We start from the raw sequence: 27,483 nt of genomic DNA, 5'->3' as shown, positions 1-27,483 counted from the left end.
TCTAGAACGGCTATACGGATTGAACAGTTCGGCCACCAGGTTCTTGGTACCAGACGGACAGAACAAACGACGCTTCCATTCATTCTTCATTGGAGAAGACGCCGTGGCTGATGTGTTTCATTGCCATGTGGTAAAAGAGGCTTCGTCTATCGATACGTGCGAGGGATCGCGACTAGAATCGCTGCTAGAGGCCCTTCGTTTGGAAACCAATGAGCTTGTCCATCGTCCGAGCCAGGCTCCGCTGATTAAAGAAGCATCTGCAACGAACATTGAAGAAAGTGCGCAGCGAAGCATACAACATTCTCGATGATAAGGCTTAAGCAAAAGCTAAGAAGGGCTGTGTTGGCTCTCGAGGCGCCTAGCCTGTGTGCAACAACTGCATCGTTGCCATCGTTGCTGTCGTGAGCCACACGTGGTGCCGCAACGGGAATGGGACGAACTCAGCGGGCTTTCAGCTTTTCTTTGGCAGCACGAAAGGTGCTAACCAGATCCAGTGACAGGGGGGATGACAGGTCTTTGGGGGGGAAATGCAAGGGGCGCGAATTCTCAGAATTCTCAGTCAGCTGGGTGGGCAGCTGAGTGTGACAAACAGAAGATCAGCCCAGGGGTCCTGAGTCGCGCGCCGTGTTCCTGGCCTCTTGTGCCAAACAATGCCTGCCCCCTTTTTCTTCGATGGAGATGGGCTTTTGCCAAACCTGTTCATCATTGTCCATAACATCCTTCAAACATAGATAGAGTCGGAGCTATGATGGGTAGTTCGTAGGTTTGATGGGGAGCTTGGACTGCAACGCATGAAAAGCCACTCTCGGATGTCTGCCCCTTTGTGTTCGCATCTGCAGTCCAGCGCCCGATGTCTCCCTCCAAGGCTGAGCTATCCCCCCGCACAACATGGGAAGCCGCTCGCCGTCGAGCTCGGCGGTCCGAGATGCATCGGCCAGCCTTCCCGATTCCAACCATGATTCAGGGAGTTAGGGCAACTCCATATGAAGAGGTCCCGCAAGAGAGTAATGCCAAGATCGCGTCTACCGGACCGCGGCGTTCTTTCGCAACGCTCCCCTGAACAATCTGACTGCCAAATCGGCCTCCCGCTCGTGTTCCCACAAATTTGAGCATCGCCATCCCCGTTACGCGCTCCGCGTCCTTCCCCAATCGTTCCCTCGGCCGACGGCGGTAGGCTGAGTTCATCGTGGAGTGGTGTCCATGCTACCATACATAGCGATGGCCAATTTGGACAAGCAAGACATATGCATATTGTAAAGAAGCAGGTCGCATTGGAGATGGGGAAGAAGCGACGAGGGGCGGCAAGTTTAATCAAAGTCAAGGGAGAGTCACGGGTCTCATGTTGCTTTTGTGGTAATTGAGCACATTCGCAGCTTGCCAGCTGAAGAGGGGTTCTTCACGGAGCATTTTCATAAAGAAGACGAGTTGCCGACATTCGCAAGCTTTTGAGATGGTCTTCTTTTGAGTTGCTTGGTACTGCGACCCTCTCAGAGACCGGCTCAAAGCTTCCAGGCAAGATGCGTTGGGGTCACCATGTCACGAACGCGCTGCTTGGCTACATCGTGGCCACAGCTTCTGCTGTGTGAGTTTTCGACTACTTAATCTGCAACGCACGACATCGCGCTAACGAGTGTTTCTTTCATCGCCAGTCCGAGCCAGCAGCTTTACGCGCGTCAGTCTACGGATACCTCGTACGACTACGTGATTGTCGGGTCCGGCCCGGGCGGTGGGCCGCTCGCCGCCCGGCTTGCGATTGCCGGGAAGAAGGTGTTGCTGATTGACGCCGGCGACGACCAGGGCGACTCCATTCCTTACAAGGTGCCCGCGCTTAACCTCCAGTCGACGGAGTACGATCCGATGCGATGGGACTACTATGTCAACCACTTCAGCGACCTCGAGGCCCAGAAGAAGGACTCCAAGATGACGTATCGCACGTCTTCCGGAGAGCTCTACGTCGGCCTCAGCCCGCCAGCCGGCGCCGAGCCCCTCGGTATTCTCTACCCTCGGGCCGGCACGCTGGGAGGCTGCGGATCTCACAATGCTTTGATTTCTGTGTACCCGCACAAGTCCGACTGGGACGGCATCGCGAGCCTGACTGGCGACAGCTCATGGAGTGCCTCGAACATGCGACAGTACTTCAAGCGCCTTGAAAACGCTGAGTATCTGCCTAACGGCATCGTCGGCCACGGTTTCAGCGGCTGGCTTACGACCAGCGTGACTGACTTGGGACTTGTCATCAAGGACATTAAGCTCCTTACCGTTATCCTCTCGGCCGCCTCTGCCATGGGCAAGAGCCTGATCGGCCTCATCTTCTCCACCATCCAGGGTCTCGGCGAGGTCCTCCTCCGCGATCTCAACGTCGACTCGTCCGGCCGCGACGCCGCCGAGGGCCTCTACCAGGTTCCCATCTCTGTTGACAGCGGCAGACGAGTCGGGCCCCGCGAGTTCGTCCTCGACACCGCCAACGCAAAGAACACAGACGGTACACGCAAGTACCACCTCGACCTGAAGCTCAACACCCTCGTGACCAAGGTGCGTTTCGACCAGAGCGGAACGAAGCCGCGGGCCGTGGGCGTCGACTTCGTCACGGGCCAGAGCCTGTACCGTGCAGACCCGCGAGCCGGAAGCGACGAGGGCACCGCCGGATCCGTCAACGCCACCGCCGAGGTCATCGTCGCCGCCGGCGCCTTCAACACCCCGCAACTGCTCAAGCTCAGCGGCGTCGGCCCCAAGGACGAGCTTGCCTCTTTCGACATCCCCGTCGTCGTCGATCTGCCTGGCGTCGGCACCAACCTGCAGGACCGCTACGAGACCACCGTCATAGGCGAGACGCCCACCGACTTCCAGATCACCGAGGACTGCACCTTCATCCGCGACGGCACTACCAACGATCCCTGCCTGAAGAAGTGGGAGGAGGGCACCGCTAGCGGCAGCTCGCCGGGCATCTACGGGTCCAACGGTATCTCCCTGGGCGTCGTCAAGAAGTCCACCGTTGCGGAGGGGGACCCCGACCTCTTTATCGCCGGCGCGCCTGTGGCCTTCCCTGGGTACTACCCCGGGTACTCCGCGGACGGCACCAAGGACGCGCGCCACTGGTCGTGGATCACGCTCAAGGCACACAGCCGCAACCGCGCGGGCACCGTGAAGCTGCGTTCGGCGAACCCCAGAGACATGCCGCAGATCGACTTCAACTCCTTCCAGAACGACGCGGACGGCGCCAAAGACATCCAGGCCGTCGTGGAGGGCATGAAGCTTTCCCGCAAGATGTTCGAAAGCGTGGTGCCCTTGACCGGGGGTTTCACCGAGGTCTGGCCTGGGCCCAACGTGACGGACGCGGACCTGCCTGAGTTCATCAGGAACGAGGCCTGGGGACACCACGCCAGCTGCACCTGTCCGATTGGGACCGACGACGACCCCATGGCGGTGCTGGACTCCAAGTTCAAGGTGAGGGGCGTGGACGGGTTGAGGGTGGTGGACGCGTCCGTGTTCCCCAAGATCCCTGGTTTCTACATTGCGATCCCGGTGTACATGGTGAGCGAGAAGGCGGCGGATGTAATTCTGGGGGTGTAAGGATATGATTGTGTATGTGTGTGCGCGCAAGGCGTCTAGTGCGGTGATACCTGTCTGAGTGACACGATGATGATGGAGTCACCTTGTCAGCAGCTTTACATTCTGCCGACGGGTCAACTGCTCCAATGAGATGAGGGGTTGGAATACCCCATGCACCAAGAAAGCTTTACTTTGTAGCATAATGTTATTTCTGGAATACTTCTCCAATGTCTTGTCAGGGGGATGTCGATGCGGTGCTGCTTGAGTTGCATCCGTATTCAATCCTTCAGTTCACTTCGTGTGCTGCTGTATCACAGTGATTCCTTGTTAAGTGTACCGACCGTGTACCTCTCCCAAACGTCTTGTAACGTGAGTAGTCCATCTCACACGTTCCGTGTGATACGCCGGCGTTGCGACGTTGGTGAGGGCGGGCGGTGCGGGGAGGGAACATGAGGCATCGAACGCGGCGGAAGATAAGCGCCTCCAGAACAGCGGACCCCCCCAGGGATCAATTGGCGGGAAAAGGTCAATGTGTTAAAGGGTTCTGTGGTTTTGTGATACCTATGGCGAGGCGTCCTCTCCGTCCGAGGCGTCTGTCTCACTCCTTTATATGATGCCGATCAGTGGATCCTTCAAGATCGATCATCCCGCTGGGAACCGCTGTTTCTGGGCGCGGTACGGGCAGAACGGGAGACGGGCGCAAGATGGAGGAGTTGGAACAAAGGCAATCGTTGACTGATCCTTTGGGGATGGATACCAACGAAGGACGATGGCACGGGACGGCTTTGCTCCGCTGGAGATAATTCCGCCAAGGCGGGGACCAGACAGTTGGCGAATTCAAATTGCCGGGACGCACGAGATCCAAATGTTCAAAGCGCATCGCCCGAGACGATGGGAAGACGGGAATGCCTACGGGGATGAGCCACGCAGAGGCGCAACTGGTGAGATTGGGCTCGACGGCTTCAGTGAAGAAAGCAGTTAGACGAAGAGGCAAAAAAAGGCCGAAGACACTGGGGGAGAGGAGGAAAGAATAGGGGCAGGGGCCATTTTCCACGTGGCTAATCGATAGCGGAGCAGGGTTTGTAGGGAAAACGAAATTGGATTTCTCAGCTGGATGCGAGTGACCGGACCTAGCATACAAAATTCCATGGGAACGGGGGCAGCAGTGCCGGATGGCGAACGATAACTCGGCAGTGGTGATTAGAGCAAACGCCAAAAAGCCTTTGCATCTGGGGGTTTCCAGAATCCGACTGGCCAGACCGAAAGACAGAAGCCCGCACGTAAGGGCAAACAGCTGCATGCAATATGCATTAGACAACGCCGGAAGCATGCAGGCTGCACGCCCCCGGCAGCCTTCTCTCTGTCTCTTGCTGCTGCTGCTCTCTGCCACTTCGTACCGCGCTTCGTACTGAATCATCCAATCGGGTTACTGTTACTGGCTGGACCTGGATACCGAGGCATTCGCACGAAGAAAAGATGGTTTAGACGCGTGGACCCGGCCCGGCCGAAGTCTAATATCGGCGCTATTTGCTCAGGCGAAGTGGCAGTTGGCCCGTCCCAACTCCTGAGAGGCTACGGAGATAAAGAGACAACTGAAGCCAGACCGGACGAGATGGGGCACGGGCAGACGGGCAAAGTACAGAGTATTTGGGATGGCATAGCGTTGGCGCGGGATCCGTTGGTGTGGTACCCCGAGGCTCCGATAGGACACAGGAGGCGTTCGGGGGAGACCTCCACGACCCTATCCGTGCTGGACTTGAGGCTTTTCGTGGCTTTGCGACTGTGCTTGTTGCTTGCTTGTCTCTCTGGAAATTTGTATGTCATTCAACTGTACTCTTTGGCTGCCATTCACCACCTCCTCTCCCCTTCATCCACCACCCAGCGCTACGGTACCAATCTTGCCCCCCCCCCCCCCCCCCCCCCCCCCAATCTTCCCCTCCACCATCTGGTTTTCATCGTCCGCCGAGACCCCGCGGCGGCTCATCCAGCCCGGTCTGTTCCCTTCCTTCGAGGGTGTTGGTGGGAATTGCAAATGCTGCGGCGCCAGGGGTGCAACATCTACGGCCGCTACGGCCACCAGCAGCTCCAAGCACCAGACCAACCAACAGCACGAACAGCTCCAACAGGAGCCTTTTCCAGATGAACTCTGGCGTTGTTAGCATTTTGGCCTTCCTGGGCCAGCCAACCATGAACTGAAATGAGCACGCTACGCGAGACCTGGGCTCTAACCGAGCACATACAAATTCACATAATGGTGGGGCCGGATTGCCCATTCTCTAGCAGAATTTGGCATCGCGAATGGGAAATCCTGACGACACGCAGAGCGCCGCAGGGAACATCGATGTCTTGGATGGACCGGCCAAGCTCCCCTCCACTCTCCCGTTCTCCCGTTTGAAGCCCGCTCGCCCGCCCGCCCGCTCGCCGTGAACCACTGCCATCCACGCAGTCATCACATCCTTGAGGGGACACAGACACACATATCACACAGATAGATACAGGTACAGGCACGGGCAAGACAGAGATGTTCGAAAGAACTCCCGTCCAGGGAAAACAAGTTGTGGGCCACTGATTACTACTGCGGTAGCATTCGCGTCGATCAAGACGCACGGTTAACCACATCCCCCTCCACGACCCTTTGCCAATTCCTCCCCCGCGCCTATTGGAACGGGGCATGTCGTAGCTATTCCCCGCCGTCCAGGGTCGGAGACGCGATGGAAAGCAGCTAAAATTCTGCCACGGCGTCGAATGCCTGCCTGGCCCCCTGACGGACACCCAGGTACAGCCAACATCGTCAACGTCAGCTGAAGCTCGTCTCTGCAAGACTATCGCGCCAATGCATGGATGACGGGCAACGCTGTGTGATCGGCGGAGCTGAGCTAACAAGGGTGACACGAGTGATTTGATAGCTAACACATGCAGCTAAGAAATCTGAAAAGCTGCTAGCTGCTGCCCAGACGCCCAGATATGCCATCACGAACGTTCGGTCCCGCTATTCGTCGCAGGAATTTTTTTTTTCTATCTGTCTGGTGCAAAAATCTCCAACGACCCGCGCTCTAGTTGGTCTAGACTACCGCGACTGACTAGGAAACTGATCTGATATTACCAGCCTTGAGGGCCCAGATGACACCAGATGACACCAGAATCCATGTACCGAGAAAACGAACAGACCCCCCTGCAGCCTGATGCGCAAGACGGCCGCGCGCACAGAGCTCGCCGTTCTCTGATTCATGTCAGTGCCCGTCCAGCGTTGCAGTCAACCACAACGAGATCTCCCGTGGATGAGAAGCAAAAATATTGCTGTCAATTGTCTTGGCTCTGCTTCTTTCGGTGCTGCTGCCGAACATCAGCCTTTGGGACGGCGATTACATGACGTCGCCAACTTTCACTGCCGAAGACTGTCTCTGTCGATGCGCCCCTCGCCCCCCTACTCCTCCTCAGTTCAACAGCACAAAGGACAATGGCCGATGGAGGGGCGGCCTGATCGGCATCCGCCGACGGTGGCCCGCAATCCTGCCCCGGAAAGATGCGCAAACTCAGATCGGTCACTTCTCAGAATGCGAGACATCCGAAGCGACTCAAGCGAGGAACAGCAAAAAAGAATGAAAAAATGACAAGCAAAAATAAGCAAGCAGAATCGGCTGTCAGGTGTCGCTGCCGCGTGTGACTGGGTCCAATGGAGCCTCCAGGAGAACATTCGAACCCGCAAGATGGGGCTGAGAACAGAGCGCAGACAGCCAGCCGGGGGGGCAGAGAGACATGAGCAACCCGGAATCTGAGCCAAGACTCTCCCTCACGTGGCCGAGACCGTTCTCAGCTCTGCCCGCCACCAGCGCTAATGAGACATGGACAAGTAACAAACGCTGCAGCCATTGGGGCCACAGAACGCTCTCTGCTTTTCTTCGGAACGAGTTTGTCATACTCGGGAGGCTGTCTCCCCCTCCTCCCATCTCTCTCTCTCTCTTCCGCCTGGTTCCCGTGTCAAACTTCCCAAGCAGAAAAAAGTCCTCCGTTTTCCCCTGGATAGTTCGGGCCATCCAACCATGTCCCGTTACCCCCATATCCAATGGCCCAAACGCTGGGCCCCAGTGCCAACTAGTGGTGGCATATGTCAGTCTACCTGTCTTTGCGCAGCCGCCTCTGCCTCTTGTCTCGTCTGGACCTAGTCAGGCTGGCTGGCTTGCTGTCTGAATTTCCGGTCCTTTGTGTCAAAGCGGCCACCCTAGCGCAGGTCGTCTCTGGGGTTAACACGTCTAGCGTTGACTTAGTCCTTGGAACCTCCCTTGTACCTGGCACTACGGCTTTGCCATCCCATCCAATGTAGGCCAACATACGCCTGTGTTTGTCCCTCTTAGGTGCAATCGCGATTCAGGTCTTCGAGCCGGGACAATGCCTGTTCCTCCCAATGAGCCCCATTTGGCGTGGGTGGTGGCTTGCCGCTTGAGTCTTGTCTCTATCGACGGCCGCCGACTAGACCTCGACCTGTCCGAGAGCTCCCTGCGAAGGAGGGTCTCTGTCTCTGCCTTTGCGTTGCCCAGCTGGGGGGGTCGATCCAGCTGCGAGAACCACGGCTGCAACACAAACAGATAAACAGCCCCCGATTCCCACGCTGCCTCTTGATCCGAGAGATCTGGTTTTTGTTGCATTCATTCACCTGCCTTTCACCTCTGTCAGCTTACTTCCGCCATTTGGCGTTTCTGTAGACATCTAGCTCCTTTGACTATCCCGTCTATCCAGCTGACCGAAGAACGGCCCGGCCCCTTACAGCTTACATCCTCTCCCCTCCTTTCGCGCCTGAAGACACCCCTTCATGTCTGTTCAGCCGAGGGCGGCTCATCCTACTAGAAGAGGTACCATGACCGCCGCGATGTATGGGAAACCGAAGCCCAAGGAGTCCGTCCTGGACCTCTGCACGCGCGCGACTCTGCTTGGCAACAACATCTCGGTTCGCATGCTCGAGTTCCTCACCAACGTCAAGCATCAACCCCACGGCTTCCGCGACCTCGCCAATGACTTCCTCGACATCTGCCGCATACTATGGTCCATCGAGGCCGGCCTCTCGGAGGCATCCCGAGTTCACCAGGAGTTCCCCGCCGATATGATCAAGGAGCTCGACACCAAGTTCCGCCAGACCAACAGCGACTTCCAGGTCCTCGACCACATGATGTTTGAGTTCCTCGAGTACGAGAAGAAGGGTGCCATGGGCAGGATCCAGCGCGGCTGGCGCATGATGTTTGCCGACAAGGAAATCTTCAGGATGAGGGAGTCGATACGCAAGGCCAGGGACGCGCTGAGGATGAGCGCGCTCGTCTTCCAGTGGTCTCTCGGAAACTCCAAGACGGACGAGGCTGTTGGGAACGGCTATGCTGGCCTCGCCGCGGCTCTCGATCGCATCAGCCAGTCTCACTCGACCGTCCGGATAGCCAAGTCCAAGTCGTTTGAGGTCCAACATACTCCGCCGGACCAGTCTGACGAGACTTCGCCTCCCCTGCCTCCTCTGCCCGCTCTCCCCTCTCAAGCACCTCACCTCCCTCCTCCTTCTCTCGTCGAGAAGATGTCAGCAGACTTTGTCATGCAAGAGACCAGGTTATCACCGGACCCGCGTCGTCGCACATCCATCTCCAACAGGAGTCATCACAGCGCGTCGGATCACGGCGCCTCAACGAGGATCCCCGACAGGAGGATAGGCCGCGATGACATTACCATCTCAGAGCACGGTCACTACGACCTTCAATCCCCAGTCTCACTACACAACCTTCAATCACCGCCTTCACTGCACGGATCTGGTGTGCATTCCACAAGAATCAACATGGACAGGAGGTCAAACCGGGATGATCTCACCATCTCCGATACCTACGATGCCCCCAGCCGTATCTCAGACAGGAGACCTCTCCGCGACTCCGATAACACACTCTCCCCGTCCTCATCGGGCACTGAGACTCTCATCGGCGAGTTGCAAAACATCGCCGACAGCATCCCGGCCAAGGTCGTCCGCCTCAAGGCAGACCCCATGACGATGCCGCGCTGGACACCGCGCCACAACGCCAACGGCAACCCAGCCCTCAAGACCTCTCTCATTTCCGCCGTCCAGGGCAAGAACCACAAGCTCGTCGAGCAACTTCTTGACCGCGGCGTGTCACCAGACACGGGCGCCGAGAACCACGTTCTCGTCGACTCGGTCCTTTGCCAGGACCACGAGAGCGTGCGTCTCCTGCTGCTCTTCGGCGCTGACCCCAACTCGCCTGACAAGGATGGCATTACGCCTCTCTTTGCCGCAGTTGAGATGAACTCTGTTGAGATGGCCAAGATGCTTCTCAAGTACGGTGCCGACCCCAACCTCTCTGCTGGCTCATCGCAAGAGTCTCCCCTGGCCATCTCCGTCATTGACGGCAAGATTGACTTCGTTCATCTCCTCCTCACGTACGGCGGTGACCCGAACCACATCATGGCCAACGGCAACACCGTCCTCATCTGCTCGATGAACAAGAGCACGCCAAAGAAGCTGGTCGACCTCATGCTTGACTACGGCTCGGATCCCAACGTTAAGAACAGGGAAGGCAAGACTGCCCTGTTCGAGGCTATCCAGTCCGCCAGAGTCGATCTCCTCACTGCGCTCCTGGACCACGGTGCCAACCCCAACTTGCCCGGCCCCAAGCACATGCTTTGGCCAGCGACCTACCAGGCACCGTGTCTCAAGGTTCTCCTTGCCCGTGGCGCCGACAACAAGAAGACGCCAGGCAACATGGAGCTTGCTGTCAGCATCAACAACATAGAGTCCGTCCGTGTCCTCCTCGCCGCCGGCGTCTCCCCCAACCTCAAGAAGGATGGCATCTACACGCCGCTGTGCACGTCCATCCGTGACAACCGCGCCGACATCTTCGAGCTCCTCCTCGAGAGCGGCGCGGATCCCAACCTCAACTCCGCCGAGTACCCCGCCTTCAAGTGCGTCACTCACTTCCGCACCCACTTCCTCCCCCGCCTCGTCGCCGCCGGCAACGACCTGCACAACCCCAAGGGCATCATCGAGATGGCCGTCCGTGTCAACAACATGGAGGCGCTCATGTGGCTCCTCGACCAGGGCGTGAGCCCCAACGACAAGGGCGACGACGGCAACACTCCCATCACCACCGCCATCCGTGAGAACCGCATGGAGATGCTTGACGAGCTTCTCTCTCACGGCGCCGACCCCAACGTGCGCGGCTGCGATTGGCCCATCGTCATGTCCGTCCAGCGCCCGGACGTCCTCAAGAAGCTCCTCCCCGCGGTCCCTGACCCTCGCTCCTTCAAGGGCCTTATGGAGCGTGCCGTCGTCGCCAACCAGCTCGACAGCGTCAAGCTGCTGCTCAAGGCCGGCGTCTCCGTCGAGGACAAGAACGGCGGCGTCTTCTCCCCGCTGACCAGCGCCATCCGCGAGGACAACAAGGAGATGACCAGCTTCCTGATCCACGAGGCCGGTGCCGATATCAACGCGCCCGGTGAGCACCTGCCCATTGTCAAGGCCGTCCGCCGCTGCCGCGGCGACGACACCGACATCCTCGAGATGCTCCTCCGCAACGGCGCCGACGCGAATAAGATGTACCGCGGTTGGAACGCCATCATGCAGGCCGTCGAGAACGGCGACGCCAAGATCCTCAAGATCCTCGTGGAGGCTTGCGGTGTCGACCTCGAGGCCAGGGATGAAGCTGGCCGTACGGTCATGGAGATCGCTGCTGGTCGCGGCTGGGAGGAGTCTGTTGGCATCATCCTCTGGGATGGCAAGAACAAGGCTTAAGCAGCACGTTTTCGTTCAAGCACGATTGCACCACCCTTTTCTCTTAATGTGTAAACTGACCCGACATGGTGCTGACGGCAATACCACTTAATTCCTTTTGTTCATGTGTACGAAATACGGAGAATGGGATGGGCAACTCAAGTTTTTTCCGTGTACATGGAAGGGGGCTATGATATCAGACTGCTTTTCCTGTTTGTACTGCGACTGGATATCACTCTTCGTGCTTTTCTTCGTTTCAACATTACCCCCTTAGACTTAACCTACCTTACTCTCTCAATTGATGCTTACTTCATTATTCACATCATCTGACAATGTTCTCTGCTCCGCGCAACATCTCCACGTGAATTGACCAGGAAGATGGCTCATCTACTACTTTCCTGATGTGTTAGTGAGGTCATGCCAGACCCAGCATGGGCTGCGTTGTTGTTTCCATGGATTTGTACGTCCACATATCTCGCTCAATCTCCCGAAAAGAAATCCTCTTACGCGATCTTGGACGTTGACTTTGGAGACCTTCTATTTCTGTCCTAACGCTACCATTTGCTGACGCTGCAGACCTTACTTTCCTCATCGATGTTATCGTCGTCGTTATCACTAATATCGTCACATCTTTGTCTTCAAAATTGATTATCGTTACTGTTATTCCGTGAGCCCATCTGCTCGGGTAGCAAGAGGCAAGCATAATTGCGTCCGTGAGCTCAGGTGCCACTGCGTTCTTGTTCCGGTGGGGCGGCGTTGAGCCCTGGATCGGGGATGTCTCCGATGCGTACTTGATGCCGGGAGAGAGCCAAGCCCGGTGGAGAGGAAAATGGAGAACCAAGGAGTTGCAAATCGATGCCTTTTGCTGAAAGAAAAACATTCAGATCACTAAATTGCTTTAGCCGGAATTCAGGCATTGTGTAGCATTACCGAAGCCGGTGGGATGCCACGCTGTGACATGGCCTGGCGAAGACTTGACATTTTGTACAAGATCCAATACCAGCTGTGTTTGTACTTAAATAGGGCACTTGTCAGTACAAAATGTCCTGGAAATCACACTCATTCGCACCAGCTACCCTTCAAGAAATCCCCCCTCAGAGTTGCCACAATGAGAGCTCTTCCCGTTCTTACCAATCTCGCAGCTTTGGCAGCTTGCTCAACTGCGGCAGCCATATCCTCGCGACAGAGCGCCGGATCAGCCACGGTTGATGTCTCTCAAACTACAGGAGAAGCCGCCTTCCTTGGGTCCGGCTTCATATATGGCTTCCCGGACAATGGCCAGGATGCTGACAACTCGATTCCCGACCACTTCCTCACCGATATCAAGTTCAGGACGTGCCGCGCTGGCGGTGCGCAGATTGCTGCTTCCGGCTGGGCAATCGGAGGTGAAGAGGGCTACCGTGGCCGCTTCGATTCAACCCTTTCTAACTATCGTACCACTCGCAAGTACAATGCGGACTTCATCCTTCTCCCCCACGACATCTGGGGCTCTCAGGGCGGCTCGTCTGCTGACTTTCCCTTCCCGGGCGATAACGGGGACTGGTCTGGAATGGAAGCCTTCATCCGCCGTCTCATCTCTGACGTTAGAGCCAACAACATGCTCGACGGTCTAGTGTTTGATCTCTGGAACGAACCTGATCTCGAAGGCTTTTGGAATCGTCCCTGGTCTCAATACGTGGAGTATTACGTTCGAGCTTCTCAACTACTGAGGTCTGTTCTACCTTAAATGCTAGGCGTTCTTTGGCAACTGACGTGTCTGAGACAGGAATGAGATGCCCGAGGCAAGAATCAGCGGACCATCATCAGCCCATTCACCAAGCCAAGACAGCGCCAACTGGCGAGCCTGGATGCAGGCTGTCGCTCAAGGCAATGTGGCCCCAGACATCTACTCATGGCATCAGATTGGGGCATGGGAGCGAGAACCCAATACAACTGTGCCTGCCCTTCGCGCTCTCCTAGCCGAGTATGGGCTCCCGGAGAGGCCAATCGACGTCAACGAGTACGCCTGGCCGGATGAACAAAACCCTGCTAACTCGGCTTACTACCTTGCACAATTGGAGCGCCACAATATCCGCGGGCTGCGCGCCAACTGGGAGGGCGGCGAGAATCTGCACGACTACCTAGGCAATCTTGTTGCCAAGAACGATCAGGGGTATTATCCCAACGGAGAATGGCAGCTTTACAAGTACTACGCAAACATGGTTGGAGAGCGGGTGTTGACAGCCGCGTCTTCAGACCTGAAGTTTGATGCTTTCGCCGTTTTGTCGAATGGGTACTTGAAGATCCTCGCGGGTACCAGGACCGTCCAAAACCAATATGATATTGTCCTCAAGGGCTTGGCCGAGCTTGGACTTCCTGCGCAGGGAACGTTAGAAGTTCACAGGTATCAGTTCGACTGGGGCGGTGCTCAAGGACTTGTCTATGATGCCCTTGACCTCGGCTCATTCACGTACAGCTACTCCGCTGGCGAGGTTAGTTTTGACTCTTACGAGCAGATAGGAGCTTTTCGATACTAACATGCTTCTAACAGCTTACCATTCCACACGACCCGCCAACTACTGCAACGGCATTTGCTTACGAGATCAAGCTCACCTAAAGCTTCGTGTATCGTCTCAAGCACTGGGTTGAAATTACATGCGTCGGGCTTTCAAATATTTTCTCCCTTCTAGCTTCATACTTTCGTACAGCAGGTTATCCCCTGCGGGCACACCTTGTAAATATGTAGTTGCACTCGCTCGTTCGAGAGAATCAAATGTATCGCACGCCCAACTATGAAGGACAAGGACAACACGGACTCTCCGTCCCGCTAAATCTTGAAGACGTCCAGAAGAAGTCCCGCAAGCAAGAACCCCAAGGCTAAGCCACGTATGCCGACGACGAACTTCACGAACACGAGGACTAGCGTTTGCAATCCGTGCGGCATCGAATGCAGACTAGCCGCTCGTGTCTGGCAAACCGAAGCGCTCGTCGACCTGCGAGTTGCTGAGAGTCACGTTCGAGTCGAGCGCGAAGACCTCTTGGTCTAAAAAGCCGCGAACGCCATCTTCCCACCTAGTCTTCTGGGCGAAGAAGTTGATGAGCTTCTTGGACTTATCGATCGCATCACGGGCACCGATGACGTTGTTGAAAGTGTCGAGGTCCTTCGGCACCCGCTTCAGCTTCGATCCGTCGTAGTGAGAATGTCGACTCGACTGGTTTGCATATGTGTGGAATGTAATTACCGGCCCGAGCTTTGCGTACTTTCCGGGCTTGAATCGGCGGTACCCTGTGATGAGTCGTTAGTCATTGGTCTGATGGAAGTAGCCACAGCTGAAATATTCCTGATAGCAATCGCATTGATGCTGACAAGCGCACCTTCTTCATCATTTGCGTCCAGATCCTCTGGGTTCTTGAGCCTTCTCAGCGTGTGCCCAAGTGCATATGAGTCCTGGATCATGTGAAGGCAGTTTCCGAGGGCTCGCTTGGGAATATCGGCATGTCGATAGGACGGAGTTGTGCCCAGAAACAATTGCTTTATGCTCACGTCATCCGAGGGAATCGAGCTGGCATTAAATCGATCGGGAAACCTTTTGCCAAGCCTGTCGGCTGCCGACACATCCTGGCCTATGGCAAGTTTGTACATGATCTCCAGCCAGACAATCATGTTCTTCTTGGTGACATTAGGGTCTTCATTGGCCTGCGAACTCAAGGCGTGAAGGAACTGAAGGTCACCAAAGTGACTCCGCTTCATGAGTCCAGATTCCTCGCCGGTCAAGAACTCCCCAAGAAAGTCCGTGGCGGCGCTCATCTGGTTGTTCTTTTCCTTCGAGTCGACGAACAAAAGGCAAGTTGGGTCGTCGCTCCAAATGAGCCCTCGCATGTATTCCCATTGGTCCGCGTTGAGACCTTTATACTCAGTTCCCTCGGGGAAAGGGTGCTTGGATCCGATGAAAGCAGCGATGGCCATGTCCTCGTGCATCGACTCCTTGAATCCTTCGACGCCGATCTCATAGCTCAAGTGCAAGTCTTTGCCATTCTCGATCACCATGTCGGTGTTAACGAGTTGAGAATATAAATCCGTAGATGAAACGCCCTGCAGCACAAGGCACCACGCAGCGGGCAGTATGGAACGCATCTTGAAGTTGTAGGAATCTGGATGTTTTACTTGATGAGGCATGGGCGCACGACTTGGCCAGCAGCCGCGTCTTAAGTATGTCGCCAGGGCTGTGGTAGGCATCCCGATTTTCAATATTAAGAATTCAAAATCGGCCTGGATAACATTGAAAAAAGCCACAGAAGGCTACGAGAATGTATTCTGATACGACACTCACCCCTGTTTAGGGCATGCGGCGTACAGAAAGTTTAGGGCTATGTATGGCGCCCGCATAGGAGGCTTTTTATTTAATTTACTACGAATCTGCGCGAAGGTTTAATTTGAGTGGTGACTATTGAATTTGATGATGGGTATGTTAGGAGTAAGGAAGTAAATTGTTTTGACGGTTGAGGTGCACGACGCGCATTCGTCGACTGTCATTGGGTGGACGGTACATGCGGCGTCACAAGTACGTTAAGGCATCAGATCAAGCCACAGCCCAATGGTTTGGTTTCCACGTGCAACTCCAAGAAGCCTTCGGCGAAAGGTCTTTCCCAAACTATATCCCATCTCGGAAACTAATTTGAATGAACACTGTGTTACCTGTGGCTATTTCCTCACAGCCCGCTCACTAGAGTTTGTTATTGCCGCCCTGGAGCTGTCCCAACGATGATAACACGACTTGCCATGGCCTTGGGACTGAAGCAAACGTACGTATATGTTCTATTGGAATCGACTGTAGTAAGAATGTTTGAAGATCAGCTGAGAAGTAACTCGGATCGATATCCGCAGGTGTACTCCAAAGTATCAAAATCGTTTTTCAGACACCCAATAGCCCATAGCCACCCATTTCACTGACGTTGCGCAATTCCAGAAGAGTTGGGGCAAAGTAGGATGACTAGAAATTAAACATAGAGGCCTTTGCTGTTCTCTGATAACGTGGAGTTGTGAAAACCGATTATCTTGAACACCTTCCATCCGTGTCTGGGAACGGGGTCAGCAGATTGGAAGGAATGCAGGCTCTAACATGCCCGGACGAGCCCTGGAAACATGCCTACATTCTGTCTTATCTGAATAGTGAACAGTTGTTATTCGCTCCAACCGACAGTTGAAGGGGGCCTGTCCGATGGCCTCGGAGTTCTGGTGTTGGTTGAAACAAATCTAGGAGCACCTACCTTGAAAACGTGTAGCTCGTCCGCTAATTACAGGACTGTGTGTGAGGCCTTACTCACGATCAAATCGGCGGGGCAGAATAGGATGTGTTTCCTTTATCGACTAATCCATTACAGCCGCTGCAGCGTCGAACAGCGAACGGCTTGAACGGGAATGTCAAAGAAAGATGACGAGGGATATGGGATTGCCGCTTGCCCAATTCGATTCGGATATTACGACACGCAGAATACGTGCACTGCTGAGGTGAGACCGATGGTCTCTCCTTATTCAAAGACGCTGGTAGGATTGAGTAAAGGGCGTTAGAACCGAAATAAGCACTTGAATCTGACATGATCCGTTGGTATCGGACATGGCGCCCGACTCCGAAAGATGGATCACTCAGAACATCGAGTTGACAGGGGTTGATCCCAAACAATTCAACACGATTCGTTCCACCGCAGAAAAAATCCCATTCCCAGGTTATCGGATTATGAGTCGGTGGTTCTGCGCATGCGCCCTGGACCTGGTCGTCCTTACGACAAGGGAGCCTTGAAGTGTCAATTCCTGTGACGTTGTCTGAATTTTGAATGATCATAAAACGAGTCTAGAGTCAGTATGTTGACAAGATAATTCCTTATCAATCGTTGAATAGAAGATCACCGACGCATCAAAAAAAGTTCATCCTTCGCAGATCTACCGCTTTATTCTTAGTTTGTGGTTGCTGTAACGCATGATGATTTGCATGTGAATAACCTCGCGGCGATCGACGTCATCCCGTCATCCTGCAGGAGGCGATAAGGCGGGGATCTGGAGGGTTTAAAGGAACCTAATTCAAACCTCAACAAATGCAACTCTCTTTCATCCCATACTTGACACACTCTTACTGAAATCCGACGTTGTAATATCGCGAATGTCGGAAACATGAGCGGGTCGCATCAATCCAATGGCGCCGCGTGCGATTCGCAAGCGGAGCACCCGAGCATTCCCCTCGTCGATCTGGACGGTCTCAGAAGCGCGCAACCGCAAACAGCGCAGCAGGCAGGCAAAGCGCTAGTCGACGCATTCAAGACTTTCGGCTTCGCGTATGTCAGAAATCATGGGCTGCCACAGGAGACTGTGGACGCCGCGTTCCAATGGGTTTGTCTCTCCCGACTCATGTCTGTGCATGATATCACAACTCACAATTCCATCCAGAGCGCCAAGTTCTTCTCGCTGCCCCAGGCAGAGAAGGAAAAAGCACCGCATCCCCCAGAGGGATGGTGGCACCGGGGGTACTCGGGCATAGGCCGAGAAAAGGTCACGCAAATGGTGTTTGACGCCGACGAAATCAGCGAGCGTCGCAAGATCCCCGACTTTAAGGAATCATACGAGATTGGCCGCGAAGACGATGATCATCTCCCAAACATTTGGATCCCCGACGAGTCGCTACCTGGCTTTCGGGCGTTCTTCAACAGCTTCTACGAGGACTGCTACCAGCTCGAACTCCACCTGCTCCGGGGAATGGCGCTGGGAATGGGATTAGACGAGGCCTTCTTCCAGGGGTACCACGTGAACAAGGACAACCAGATTCGGCTCCTCCATTACCCACCGGCCGAGGAAAAGTTGCTTCGCGCGGGAAAGGTCGAGCGGTTGGGTGCGCACACTGATTTTGGGTCCATGACATTGCTCCTCCAGGACGAGGTCGGAGGGCTGGAGGTAGAAGATCCTAACGAAGCGGGACGTTTCGTCCCAGTGCCGTACATACCTGGGACGATCGTCGTCAACATTGGCGACTTCATGCAGCGGTGGAGCAACGACACGCTCAGGTCGACAATGCATCGTGTCCGGGCGCCGCCGCTGGAAACGGATGTGAGCGGCAGTCGAGTCACACGGGCGCGTTATTCCATCCCGTACTTCATCGGCGCCGACTCAGAAAAGACTGTTGATTGTGTTCCTGGCTGTTTCGGGCCCGAGCGACCCAAGAAGTATGACCCGATCAACAGCCGGGAGTACATCGAGATGCGTCTGAATGCAACGTACTGAGAAAAGGCGGGAAAATTCCCACGTGTATTGCTTCCATGTGTTTTTCTTGGGTGGGCATAATGGAGTCCAGAATCCCATCGATTCATCAGAGAATCCCAAAAGAACACTTGTGGTTGGCGGTATCCTCATTGCCAAAGCTGCATGCCGTGGAGAACATTCGCATGCCCCTCAACATGCCTGTTTGTGCGTGGCCAGAGTCCCGCTGAAGAATGCCGTGATGTCCACTTGAATGGCCAAACTCTCGTCGATCTCCGTCCCCTGTGCCCCTGGATTGGTGATGAGCGCCGAACATGGTAGTATTCAAATCTTTTGGTCAGCGGACTTGGCGCTCCATGACACGTCGAAAACCTGCAAAACCCCAAGCTGACACCACCGGCAGATAGGCCACCATCCACCGCCGAAAGGCGGCTGGCTGGATCCCCAGTCGGGATGGTGGATGCGGTGAGCCAGGCGACCAAGGGGCTCGTTCAGAAGGCGAGGATGCGCACGACCGCGCGTTATCCGCTGTGGGGATGTCCTATGGTGGTTCCCTGATATAGGATGGACAGGGACTGGGGATCATTCTCGTGACCCGTGGGAACACGTTCCACACTCTTTCGTCCCGTCGAAGCCTTATTTTCTCCTTTTCGCCGCCTGGTAGGGAACGGCAGACGACGAAGCATAGCATCGCGACGAAACGACGACGGAGCATCATTGAAAATGTGCCCCGAACAGGACGAGGATCAAGCGACCGCGGCCGCTCAGCGGAACCAGGACGCGGCGGCGGCCGCTGGTATCTTGCCCGCTGAGCATTGGGTGCAGGCGGCACGAGTCAGTCAACAACGGCGGTCCGACCGCGTTCCCAAACTTGGTACCGGAGATGATTGACGGCGTGCTAGGAGGCTGCTAATGACGGCGACAACGACTCGGCGCTAGGCGACGACAACGCCAGCTCTACTGCGTCGATCACCTCTACCATTCTTGAGTACCGAAAGATTCACGGACGCACGTTTCACGGCGAGGTCGGGAATGCCCAGTACTGGTCAGATGCTCCGAGTCTGGTTGAGCGGGTTATCATATCACTAACACTAGTTGTAGGGGGAGCAACGATGAGCAGCAGAATGAGTGCTGGGATATTAAGTGCGATGAAGTAGTGATACTGAACCTGACAGGGGACTGACATGCGGCAGTCATCATCTTTTGACACTTTCTTGCGGCGATAAGCTTCACTTGGCACCGATAGACAAGAGCAAGCTGACCAAAGCCCTCGATGTTGGAACTGGAACTGGTGAGCATGCAAGTGTTCGACTTACATGAGACTCAAGCTGATCAATTGTTTGAACGCAGGTATCTGGGCTATGTAAGAATTCGATATTCTGCGATGCCAGCAAATCTCTAACATTGCTCAGTGACTTCGCCGATGAGAACCCGGAATGCGAGGTTATCGGAACCGACATCTCGCCCATTCAGCCGACATGGGTTCCTCCTAACTGCAAGTTGTAAGTGCGAGAGCTTTTCGTCTCATCGCATACCCTCTAACACTAAAATAGCGAGATCGAGGATTGCACTCGCGAGTGGACCTTTGCTCCTGGTACCTTCGACTACATCCACATCCGTTTCCTCGTCGGAAGTATCGCGGATTGGCCCGAGCTGTTCAAGCAGGCCTACGCGGCTCTCAAGCCAGGTGGTTACCTCGAGAGTTTCGAAGTCTCGCCCGCTATCATGAGCGACGATGACACCGTCCCGGAGACTAGTGCGCTGGGTCAGTGGGGCAAGTTCTTCGAGGAGGGCGGCCGGAAGATGGGCCGGACCTTCCGTGTTCTCGATGAGAACCTGCAAAAGACCTCCATGGAGGGAGCTGGCTTCGAGAATATTACGGAGTGGAACAACAAGGTACAAAATCTCACTCTCTCGATCAAATGACGGTACTGACGAGAGACCAACGAAGGCACCCATTGGCAACTGGCCAAAGGACCCGGTGAAGAGAGAAATTGGTGAATGGGCGCAATTGACTCTTCTTTCTGATATCGAGGGCTATGTTCTCTTCATGGCCAACGTCATGTCAACTTGGAGCAGGGAGGAGATTCAAATCTACGCCGCTCAGCTCCGCCGCGAGATTAGATCTGGCAAGCTGCATGGGTACTACCGCCAGAGGTGTGTTTGGGGACGGAAGCCCCTTGATCCCACTCCGGCACCAGAGCAGTAGCAGACGATTGCAATTGCAGCTGAATCCATTGGCATCAGCAAGCCTGCAGTAATATCATAGTTCAGTCTTAAGTCAGACACGATCGGATTGCTCCACAGTTAAAGTGAACGGGGCATCATCCGCGATGAGTCCTTTCCAACACGCAGAAAGGGGAGCTTTTGTATTGGCTGACGGATCCATTATTTAGCGCCCGATCGGGAATTCTCGCAATATCTCTTGCTCCGTATTACAGGTTGATGACATTGGTCATCTTGATGCAGCCTGATCACCCCCACCCCACATACATCATTTGCGCGAAAGCCCGAAGTGAGGGGTCAAGTCAGCTCAACTTCACAACGACCACGCTGCCAGAGACCTTCTCATTCCACTCCGTCACCAACCTGAAAGTCTGAAAATCATTCGTTCGAAATCCGAGACTACAGCAAACCAAATGGATCGCTTATGACGGCGTTCCAGTCACGGGTCCGATTATCAGTGCTCTTCGCCGGGCTCTGGAAAATCTCTTAGGAACGCCCCTACGCTATCTATCACCTGCCACGCGCAGCCACAGCCACTCGACACTCACCGTTGCCCTGGCGGTATCTATTGAATCTGTCTCGATCATCTTTGGCTGTACCCGCTGTCCCAACACACGACTTCATCCTTGTCAAACCGCAACCTTGTGTAAAAATGGATTTGCCCGAGTCTGGAATCTACCGAGTGCAGCCAAACGGCATGCGGCTCATCAATACCGAGACTCTTGAGCTCCAGAAGTTTCCAGAGGGCTCGATTCCACCTTATGCCATCTTGTCCCATGTCTGGGGCAATGAAGACGACGAATGCTGCTTTCAAGACTTCAAAGACACTAAAGCGCATAGCGACAAATTCAAGTCCAAGAAAGGATACGCCAAGATCGTCAACTTCTGCCGCAAAGCTCAGGAGTACGGTCACGCATGGGCATGGGCTGATACTGTTTGCATCGACAAGACGAACTACGAAGAACTTAACACCGCGATCAACTGTATGTTTACGTGGTACGAGCAGTCGGAAGTCTGCTTTGCATATTTAGAAGATGTTGAATACCGTGGACCACGGGTAAACATCAGTCACTTAATGCGTTTACACTTAGAAGATGTGAATTCAAGACCACCAAGTCCATTGTTTGAAGCATTCACGCAGGCTTCATGGTTCACACGGGGATGGACACTTCAGGAATTCATAGCCCCTTCCAGACTTGCTCTTTTTGAGAAAGAATGGACCTTCCTATTCTTCAGAGATGACGCAGGGTCTGACTTATGGGACTTAGGAAATATCCCAGAACTTGTTGGCTTTCAGCGAGAAAGCATCATTGTCAAAAAGCGACGCGCTTCGCTGTCAGGCCATACTGCGGAGACAAAAATGAAATGGGCCTCTCGACGAAAGACGCGGCACAGTGAGGATATGGCATATTGTCTCTTAGGCCTGTTTGATGTACAGATGCCTATCCGTTATGGGGAAGGCGTTCAAGCTTTCAAACGACTCCAAAATGTCATCATTAACCTCACAGGGGACCCGACACTATTGATTTGGTCTCAGGCCTCCTCCTGGTCAACGCCTCACGGCATCATGCCTCACCCCTATCTAGCTTCTAGCCCGTCAAACTTCAGAAGATTCCCCGGATACTACCTGTACGGCCAGACTTTGAGATTGCACAACATGTCCTTGACCAGAGATATGATTCAACAGACGGCATCTACCAGGCGGAAAAATGACTTGATTATCCATCGGCCATTGATACGGACACTTGACGATCGGCTCGCTTTGCTAGTACTTGGAGGTTACGAAACTGTCTCCTATGGCATGCGAGACTCAAAACCCAACAAGCTAATGTTCATACCGGTTCTATCGGCGGGCCCCTCGAAGTGGTGGCGTGCAAATTTGCCACTCATGGCAGGACACGACACCGGAATCATGCACTGTCTATCTCCAACAGAAGTCTACCTCGAAGACATTTCCGATTTACCCAACAACAGTACATCGTGTTCATCCAAAACCAACATCGACGCCTGTGACACAAAACCTACTGTTGATCGATGGGTGCTAGTGACCTTCCCGTTGGGAATGGGGGGTTTCGGAGTTGTAGCGGCGTTCCCTGGAATGGAACGGGCGTCTCCACCAGGCTCAATTCCGATGGCCAAGTTAAAGTCGTTGTATGGTGCGACTCTTGTGCTTGAAAATACTCTGTTCAAGCCCCCCAAGCGTATCGGATTCCTTTTCGTATTAGACGAATACCCCAACCAACCAAACGACGGTCTGCCCGCAATTAGAAAAACCACGTGCAGAGTTCTAAGTGAGACAGACGTTGAAGATGTGTCTCAATCTGGTCTGCAAAGGGTTTTGGAGCATCATATAAACTTCATTTCGTTGGCTGCTGAAGATCACTTCGATCCACCGCGAGCTCACTGGCGGAAGAACGATCAATTAGATAGTTGTTACGCTGGAATTCGCAGTTTATGGTTTCCATGTTCAGGGGACTCTGATGACTTTCAGAATAACAGCAAAGGGGAAGAAGATTGGTGTTTGAACAGTTCCAGAGCTACACCCCGAGATGTAGCTGTCGCTCAGCTGGTTCTGGATTGCCCAAAGCCGAGCACCCCGCAGCTCATCTTAGGCATCTGCGAGTCAATGCTCTAGAGTGAAATGAAAGGTTAATTCAAGCGAGACATCGAGGTTTTCATAGCGATAAAGAGAAATGTTCAATTTGGTTTGTATCCATCGTGTCGAAGCCTTCTAGATAGGCCTTTACAAGACAGGGCATTATCAGATGATTTGTGGCTCTGGGCGCATGGCCTTTTTAGGCGTGATATTTCTTGGATAGGTATCACATGTATTTTCAACGTAAGAACCAAGTAAAGACCGAATTTATCCTTTGAATACTACCAGAGTCGTAAAGTAGGAGCAATGCCGCTTGTAGGTGATTGGAAAATTGCTTCTTCTTTGGTCACGATAGCAAGCAGCATAAAATAATTCTCCCGAAAGAGCTCGCTGTTATCGAGACCATCCTTGAACCAGTCTGTTGGCAGAAGTTGTATTTCTGAAGAATCCCTGAGCCCTACTTTTGTTTTGACCCATTCAGGGACAGATCTGTTTCCCTGGCTGTGGTCTGAAAGTGACAGAGCGGGTGATCTAGGGTCTGAGGCATGACGCTGAAAGCATAAACACAAAGTAATGAATTCGGAGACAGTCGATGTGTAAATAATTGCTGACGTCTTTGGTTGTTCATTACCATCAAAATGGCTTTCGACTCTCCAGTTCCTATCTCGTAGAAAGATGAGGATGAAAGTCATATCCTGCGCCTCGGCTGCGAGAATTCTCTCGAGAGCAGCAACTTGCAAAAGTATTCCCCTTCCTTCTTGAAAATGCCTGCTATGCAACAGGCCGCTCACAAAATGATGGACAAATATCATCCACAGAGATATTGATCTGCTAGTGTGCGTGTTCGCAGCGTCGCCGCCGCGCATGACGATCTGCTGTTTCATGGAATGTCCCATTGACATCAGCATCTCAATCATTGGTGCGCAATGTCTGCGCGCAAGAACTGCGCTTAGCAACAAGCGATCGCCTTGTTGCACTGAGCCAGTAACGGGAGACTTTGCCGTAGCAGAGTGAGAATTTGGCTCGTGTCCGTGGGAGGGGATGGTTGTGACATTCTGAATGTGCTCCAAGTGGTTCTGGAGGTACTGTATGTGTCCGTATAGTACAGCAACAGTAAGAAATGATTCTTCCGGCGCCGAAAAGCTACTTGATAGTTTCAGCTCAAGACCGTATTCGAGCGACCAAATGCCCAAGAGACTATTGAACTTTTCTCTCCAAACCAACTCTAGTATCCGCATCGTAGCAAGACTGAGAACAACTTCCGAGTCTAAGGTCTTCAAGAAGTAGTCTGTGAACTCCTCGATATCGCAGAGCCGGAGAGGGGTTCGAATTATTTCCACCATACGCAAAGTTACATGAGTAACGTGAGAATCGTATGTCGGAAACATGTGCTGGAATTCTGTTGTTCGAGATGGCGTGAGAACATAATCTTTAACGGTTCTATGGAAGAAGCGGATTCCTTTGATACCCAATTCGAGGAAAGGACTCGAGTCTGCAGTGCGAGAAAGAACCAAAAGGCCTTTAGAGAGGTTTTGTATCTGCCTGGATAGTCGCTCCTCATTCTCAGCAACAACATAGTACGTGTACTCCGGAAGATTGCGTCCTATCCTCAAATTCCCTTCGCTGTCGATATAGTCAAACACTGTGGAGTTCACGCTATGTGTGAATGGGTTTGTTGCAATGAGCAGAAGAAGGAAATATGCTTTCCTCTTATCGTCTCGACTCATAGCGGAAAAAATGGTGTCGTACAGATCGTCGAGCTGAATGGGAGTGCTACGAAGCTTGGCCCGGAGTGCTATATAGCTGCTGTGCAAGCAGGCTTCCGTGATAAGCATTTTGACAACGAGTCTAGCCCAGAGAAATACACCTTCAGCCAACTTGACAATTCTTTCAACAAGATCCAAATAGAATTCGGAAACACGCGGGAAGATTTCATCTTTCTCAAAGGTACAGCGAGCTGACTGGTAGATGTCCGCATCTGTGAGTTCGTGTAGGTGAATCCTAGTTCGAGAGCTGAATGTGTCGAGAAAGTGAACCTCCGGCCTGGAAGTAACGCAGATCTTAATAGAGCTTGTCCTCGCCCAATCCCGAAGACTTCTTGCAAAAGCTCGTTGATCGTAATTGCTGGCATCATACTCGTCAAGGCCGTCAATGAACAGACACCATTTGAGACCCATTTCGTCCGACTCTGCTGATAGGGCTATGAGACGGTCGAAAGCCTCATCTATTTTCGATGATCGGAACAGCTCCGACTCCAGTGTTTTGCTAGATGGGTTCACGGAGACGTGGTGCCATTGCTGTGGCAGAACCATAGGTATTAGGTGAGGACATTGTTGAAGCGTTGAAAACAAAACGGATCGGCGCATGCCAGTCAATGTCCTCTGGTATTTGTCACCATCCGATCTCCAGAAGAAGAACGAACAGAGTATAAGCTTGTTCTCCCCTACCCATTTCTGAAGAGCTTGAGCAGTCTTCTCGTGGCCAACAATAAGCTTCAAGAGAGTCGACTTTCCACATCCTGCTTTACCAGAAATGTGGAAGATACCGCGGTCAGCAGAGAGCCAATCCTGAAATCGACGTCTGCCGTCATTCATACACTGCTCTTGTCTCGAAGACATGGCAAATTTCAAGCCATTAGCTTTGGGATGAGGGCTAAGACGTGCCGAGGAGGAGGCATCTGATCCAGAATCGTTATCCAAGTTATCATATCGTGAAGCCCGGTATGAACTCGACTGGGTTTTGGACCTGAGATATTCTTGAAATTCTGGATCGGTCTGCAAAATCCATTCAAACGTGTCTTCGCCAGCCTTCTCAATTGAGTCGACTCGGTTGAATATGCCTTCAAAATATAGATTCTCCAATATTCGAGTTTGTATCGGCGTTGTTTGCATGAACCCTTCAAGTCGGGCGAGGTTGTGAGATATTTCATTGAGCGAACTGAAGAGCTCCTGATGCGCAACAGTTCCTGTTGATGATGCGGAGCTGACTTCGCTGTCATCCTCGTCCTCCTCCAGCTTGCGCAAAAGGTTGACAAAGTCTGATCTGAGCTGTTTTAGCTCAGTGGCAGATGAGGATGATAGTCTCTCTGCTTCGGTCTGAATAACGTCAAGCTGAGACTTTATCCCGGATTGCTGCTCACTAGTTCGGAGTCAGATCGAAGGCTGTTGAACTTTGGGGTAGGACTGGCTTTCGTACTTGACCAAGGCCAAAAGCCTTGTATTCATCTCCGCACGGTACTCTCCCAATCGCCTCTCAATATCGTTAATGTCATCCGCTCTGCGCATGCTAGCCCATGTCGTCTTGAAAGTTTCCCATCGTGAATTTCTCTTGGCCTTCAACTTCTCCAAGATATTGATGAGCTCCTGACAAAGATCGCCACAGTCTGTCGCAAGAGTCCTCAGTGCCTTCTCATGCGTGGATGTACCGAGAGAGCCCCCGTCGAGGTTGAGTGAGAACTCCTTCAAGTCTTTGATGATTTTTCCGATGCGCACATTTTCTGTGGTTTGTGTTTCTCCCTTGTCATAGAGGTTCTTAGCGCCGGTGACTAACTTCCAGGAAAAGTCAATGAAGGCAATGACGCCTGAGGCTACGCCAATGGCAGTCGCTGGATCCATCACCGAGCCCGACAAGACCTGCAATAGCTTCGTGGCTGCTCAATAGCTATCGTGACAGCAGTCGATTTGATGAAAACTGACTTCAGGCAGCCATTTCAGAAGCGGGGTAAGGCAGCAGTCGTGGCCTTGAAGATAATTGACGCAGCCTGTCCGCAGGCTCTGCTTATGCCTGATAAGACCCACCCCCAAGTAACGAAATCCCCCCATAACGAAATGCCAGTTCCCCATATAAAACCACTAAAACACTACATATTAATACATCTATATCTCTATACTTACTATAAGAATAAATATAATAAAATTAATATAATTACTAATTTACTATATAAATAAATATACCTCGTTTATTTTTATTTTTATTAACTTAATACTATAAAAATACTAGATTTAAAAACTAAGCTAAAATGTTAAAGATTTACTAATATTTACTAGTATTTTCTTAATATTAAAAAAACCTTTATAAAAAGCTATATATATAATTAAAATAGAAAATATTTTAAAGAATTAGTATATTATATAGTATTAAATA

The 27,483-nt window shown here is 53.1% G+C and overlaps 8 protein-coding genes across 8 annotated transcripts; 6 read left to right on the top strand and 2 right to left on the bottom strand.

Annotated features, from left to right (window-relative positions):
* Positions 1-1,517: 1,517 nt before the first annotated feature.
* Positions 1,518-3,570, top strand: betA-0 (Oxygen-dependent choline dehydrogenase; the record flags this gene model as incomplete). The annotated part of the gene is made up of 2 exons (XM_036645356.1): positions 1,518-1,582; positions 1,650-3,570. 2 exons carry the CDS (start codon positions 1,518-1,520, stop codon positions 3,568-3,570), a joined length of 1,986 nt encoding a protein of 661 aa, XP_036489759.1.
* A 4,843-nt stretch (positions 3,571-8,413) lies between these two features.
* Positions 8,414-11,317, top strand: CGCS363_v013506 (putative ankyrin repeat protein; the record flags this gene model as incomplete). Its single annotated transcript, XM_036645355.1, has 1 exon — positions 8,414-11,317. One exon carries the CDS (start codon positions 8,414-8,416, stop codon positions 11,315-11,317), a length of 2,904 nt encoding a protein of 967 aa, XP_036489760.1.
* Positions 11,318-12,404: 1,087 nt separating this feature from the next.
* CGCS363_v013505 (uncharacterized protein) lies at positions 12,405-13,892 on the top strand (the record flags this gene model as incomplete). Its single annotated transcript, XM_036645354.1, has 3 exons — positions 12,405-13,006; positions 13,062-13,767; positions 13,827-13,892. The coding sequence occupies 3 exons, from the start codon at positions 12,405-12,407 to the stop codon at positions 13,890-13,892; spliced, it is 1,374 nt and encodes a 457-aa protein (XP_036489761.1).
* A 337-nt stretch (positions 13,893-14,229) lies between these two features.
* Positions 14,230-15,323, bottom strand: CGCS363_v013504 (uncharacterized protein; the record flags this gene model as incomplete). Its single annotated transcript, XM_036645353.1, has 2 exons — positions 14,230-14,561; positions 14,651-15,323. 2 exons carry the CDS (start codon positions 15,321-15,323, stop codon positions 14,230-14,232), a joined length of 1,005 nt encoding a protein of 334 aa, XP_036489840.1.
* A 2,118-nt stretch (positions 15,324-17,441) lies between these two features.
* On the top strand, positions 17,442-18,542 carry htyE-0 (2-oxoglutarate-dependent dioxygenase htyE; the record flags this gene model as incomplete). Its single annotated transcript, XM_036645352.1, has 2 exons — positions 17,442-17,657; positions 17,715-18,542. 2 exons carry the CDS (start codon positions 17,442-17,444, stop codon positions 18,540-18,542), a joined length of 1,044 nt encoding a protein of 347 aa, XP_036489755.1.
* Positions 18,543-19,241: 699 nt separating this feature from the next.
* CGCS363_v013502 (Secondary metabolism regulator LAE1) lies at positions 19,242-20,727 on the top strand (the record flags this gene model as incomplete). The annotated part of the gene is made up of 8 exons (XM_036645351.1): positions 19,242-19,352; positions 19,421-19,563; positions 19,620-19,661; positions 19,712-19,809; positions 19,869-19,881; positions 19,931-20,020; positions 20,072-20,414; positions 20,470-20,727. 8 exons carry the CDS (start codon positions 19,242-19,244, stop codon positions 20,725-20,727), a joined length of 1,098 nt encoding a protein of 365 aa, XP_036489756.1.
* Positions 20,728-21,396: 669 nt separating this feature from the next.
* CGCS363_v013501 (Vegetative incompatibility protein HET-E-1) lies at positions 21,397-21,820 on the top strand (the record flags this gene model as incomplete). Its single annotated transcript, XM_036645350.1, has 2 exons — positions 21,397-21,727; positions 21,813-21,820. The coding sequence occupies 2 exons, from the start codon at positions 21,397-21,399 to the stop codon at positions 21,818-21,820; spliced, it is 339 nt and encodes a 112-aa protein (XP_036489757.1).
* Positions 21,821-23,621: 1,801 nt separating this feature from the next.
* CGCS363_v013500 (uncharacterized protein) lies at positions 23,622-26,954 on the bottom strand (the record flags this gene model as incomplete). Its single annotated transcript, XM_036645349.1, has 2 exons — positions 23,622-26,478; positions 26,536-26,954. The coding sequence occupies 2 exons, from the start codon at positions 26,952-26,954 to the stop codon at positions 23,622-23,624; spliced, it is 3,276 nt and encodes a 1,091-aa protein (XP_036489758.1).
* Positions 26,955-27,483: the final 529 nt, after the last annotated feature.

Source organism: Colletotrichum siamense (assembly GCF_013390195.1).
Source record: "Colletotrichum siamense strain Cg363 chromosome Unknown KSG_Cg363_contig09, whole genome shotgun sequence".
Taxonomy (NCBI): domain Eukaryota; kingdom Fungi; phylum Ascomycota; class Sordariomycetes; order Glomerellales; family Glomerellaceae; genus Colletotrichum; species Colletotrichum siamense.
The sequence above is the reverse complement of the archived record's forward strand: the minus strand, read 5'-3'. Positions and strand labels throughout refer to the sequence as shown.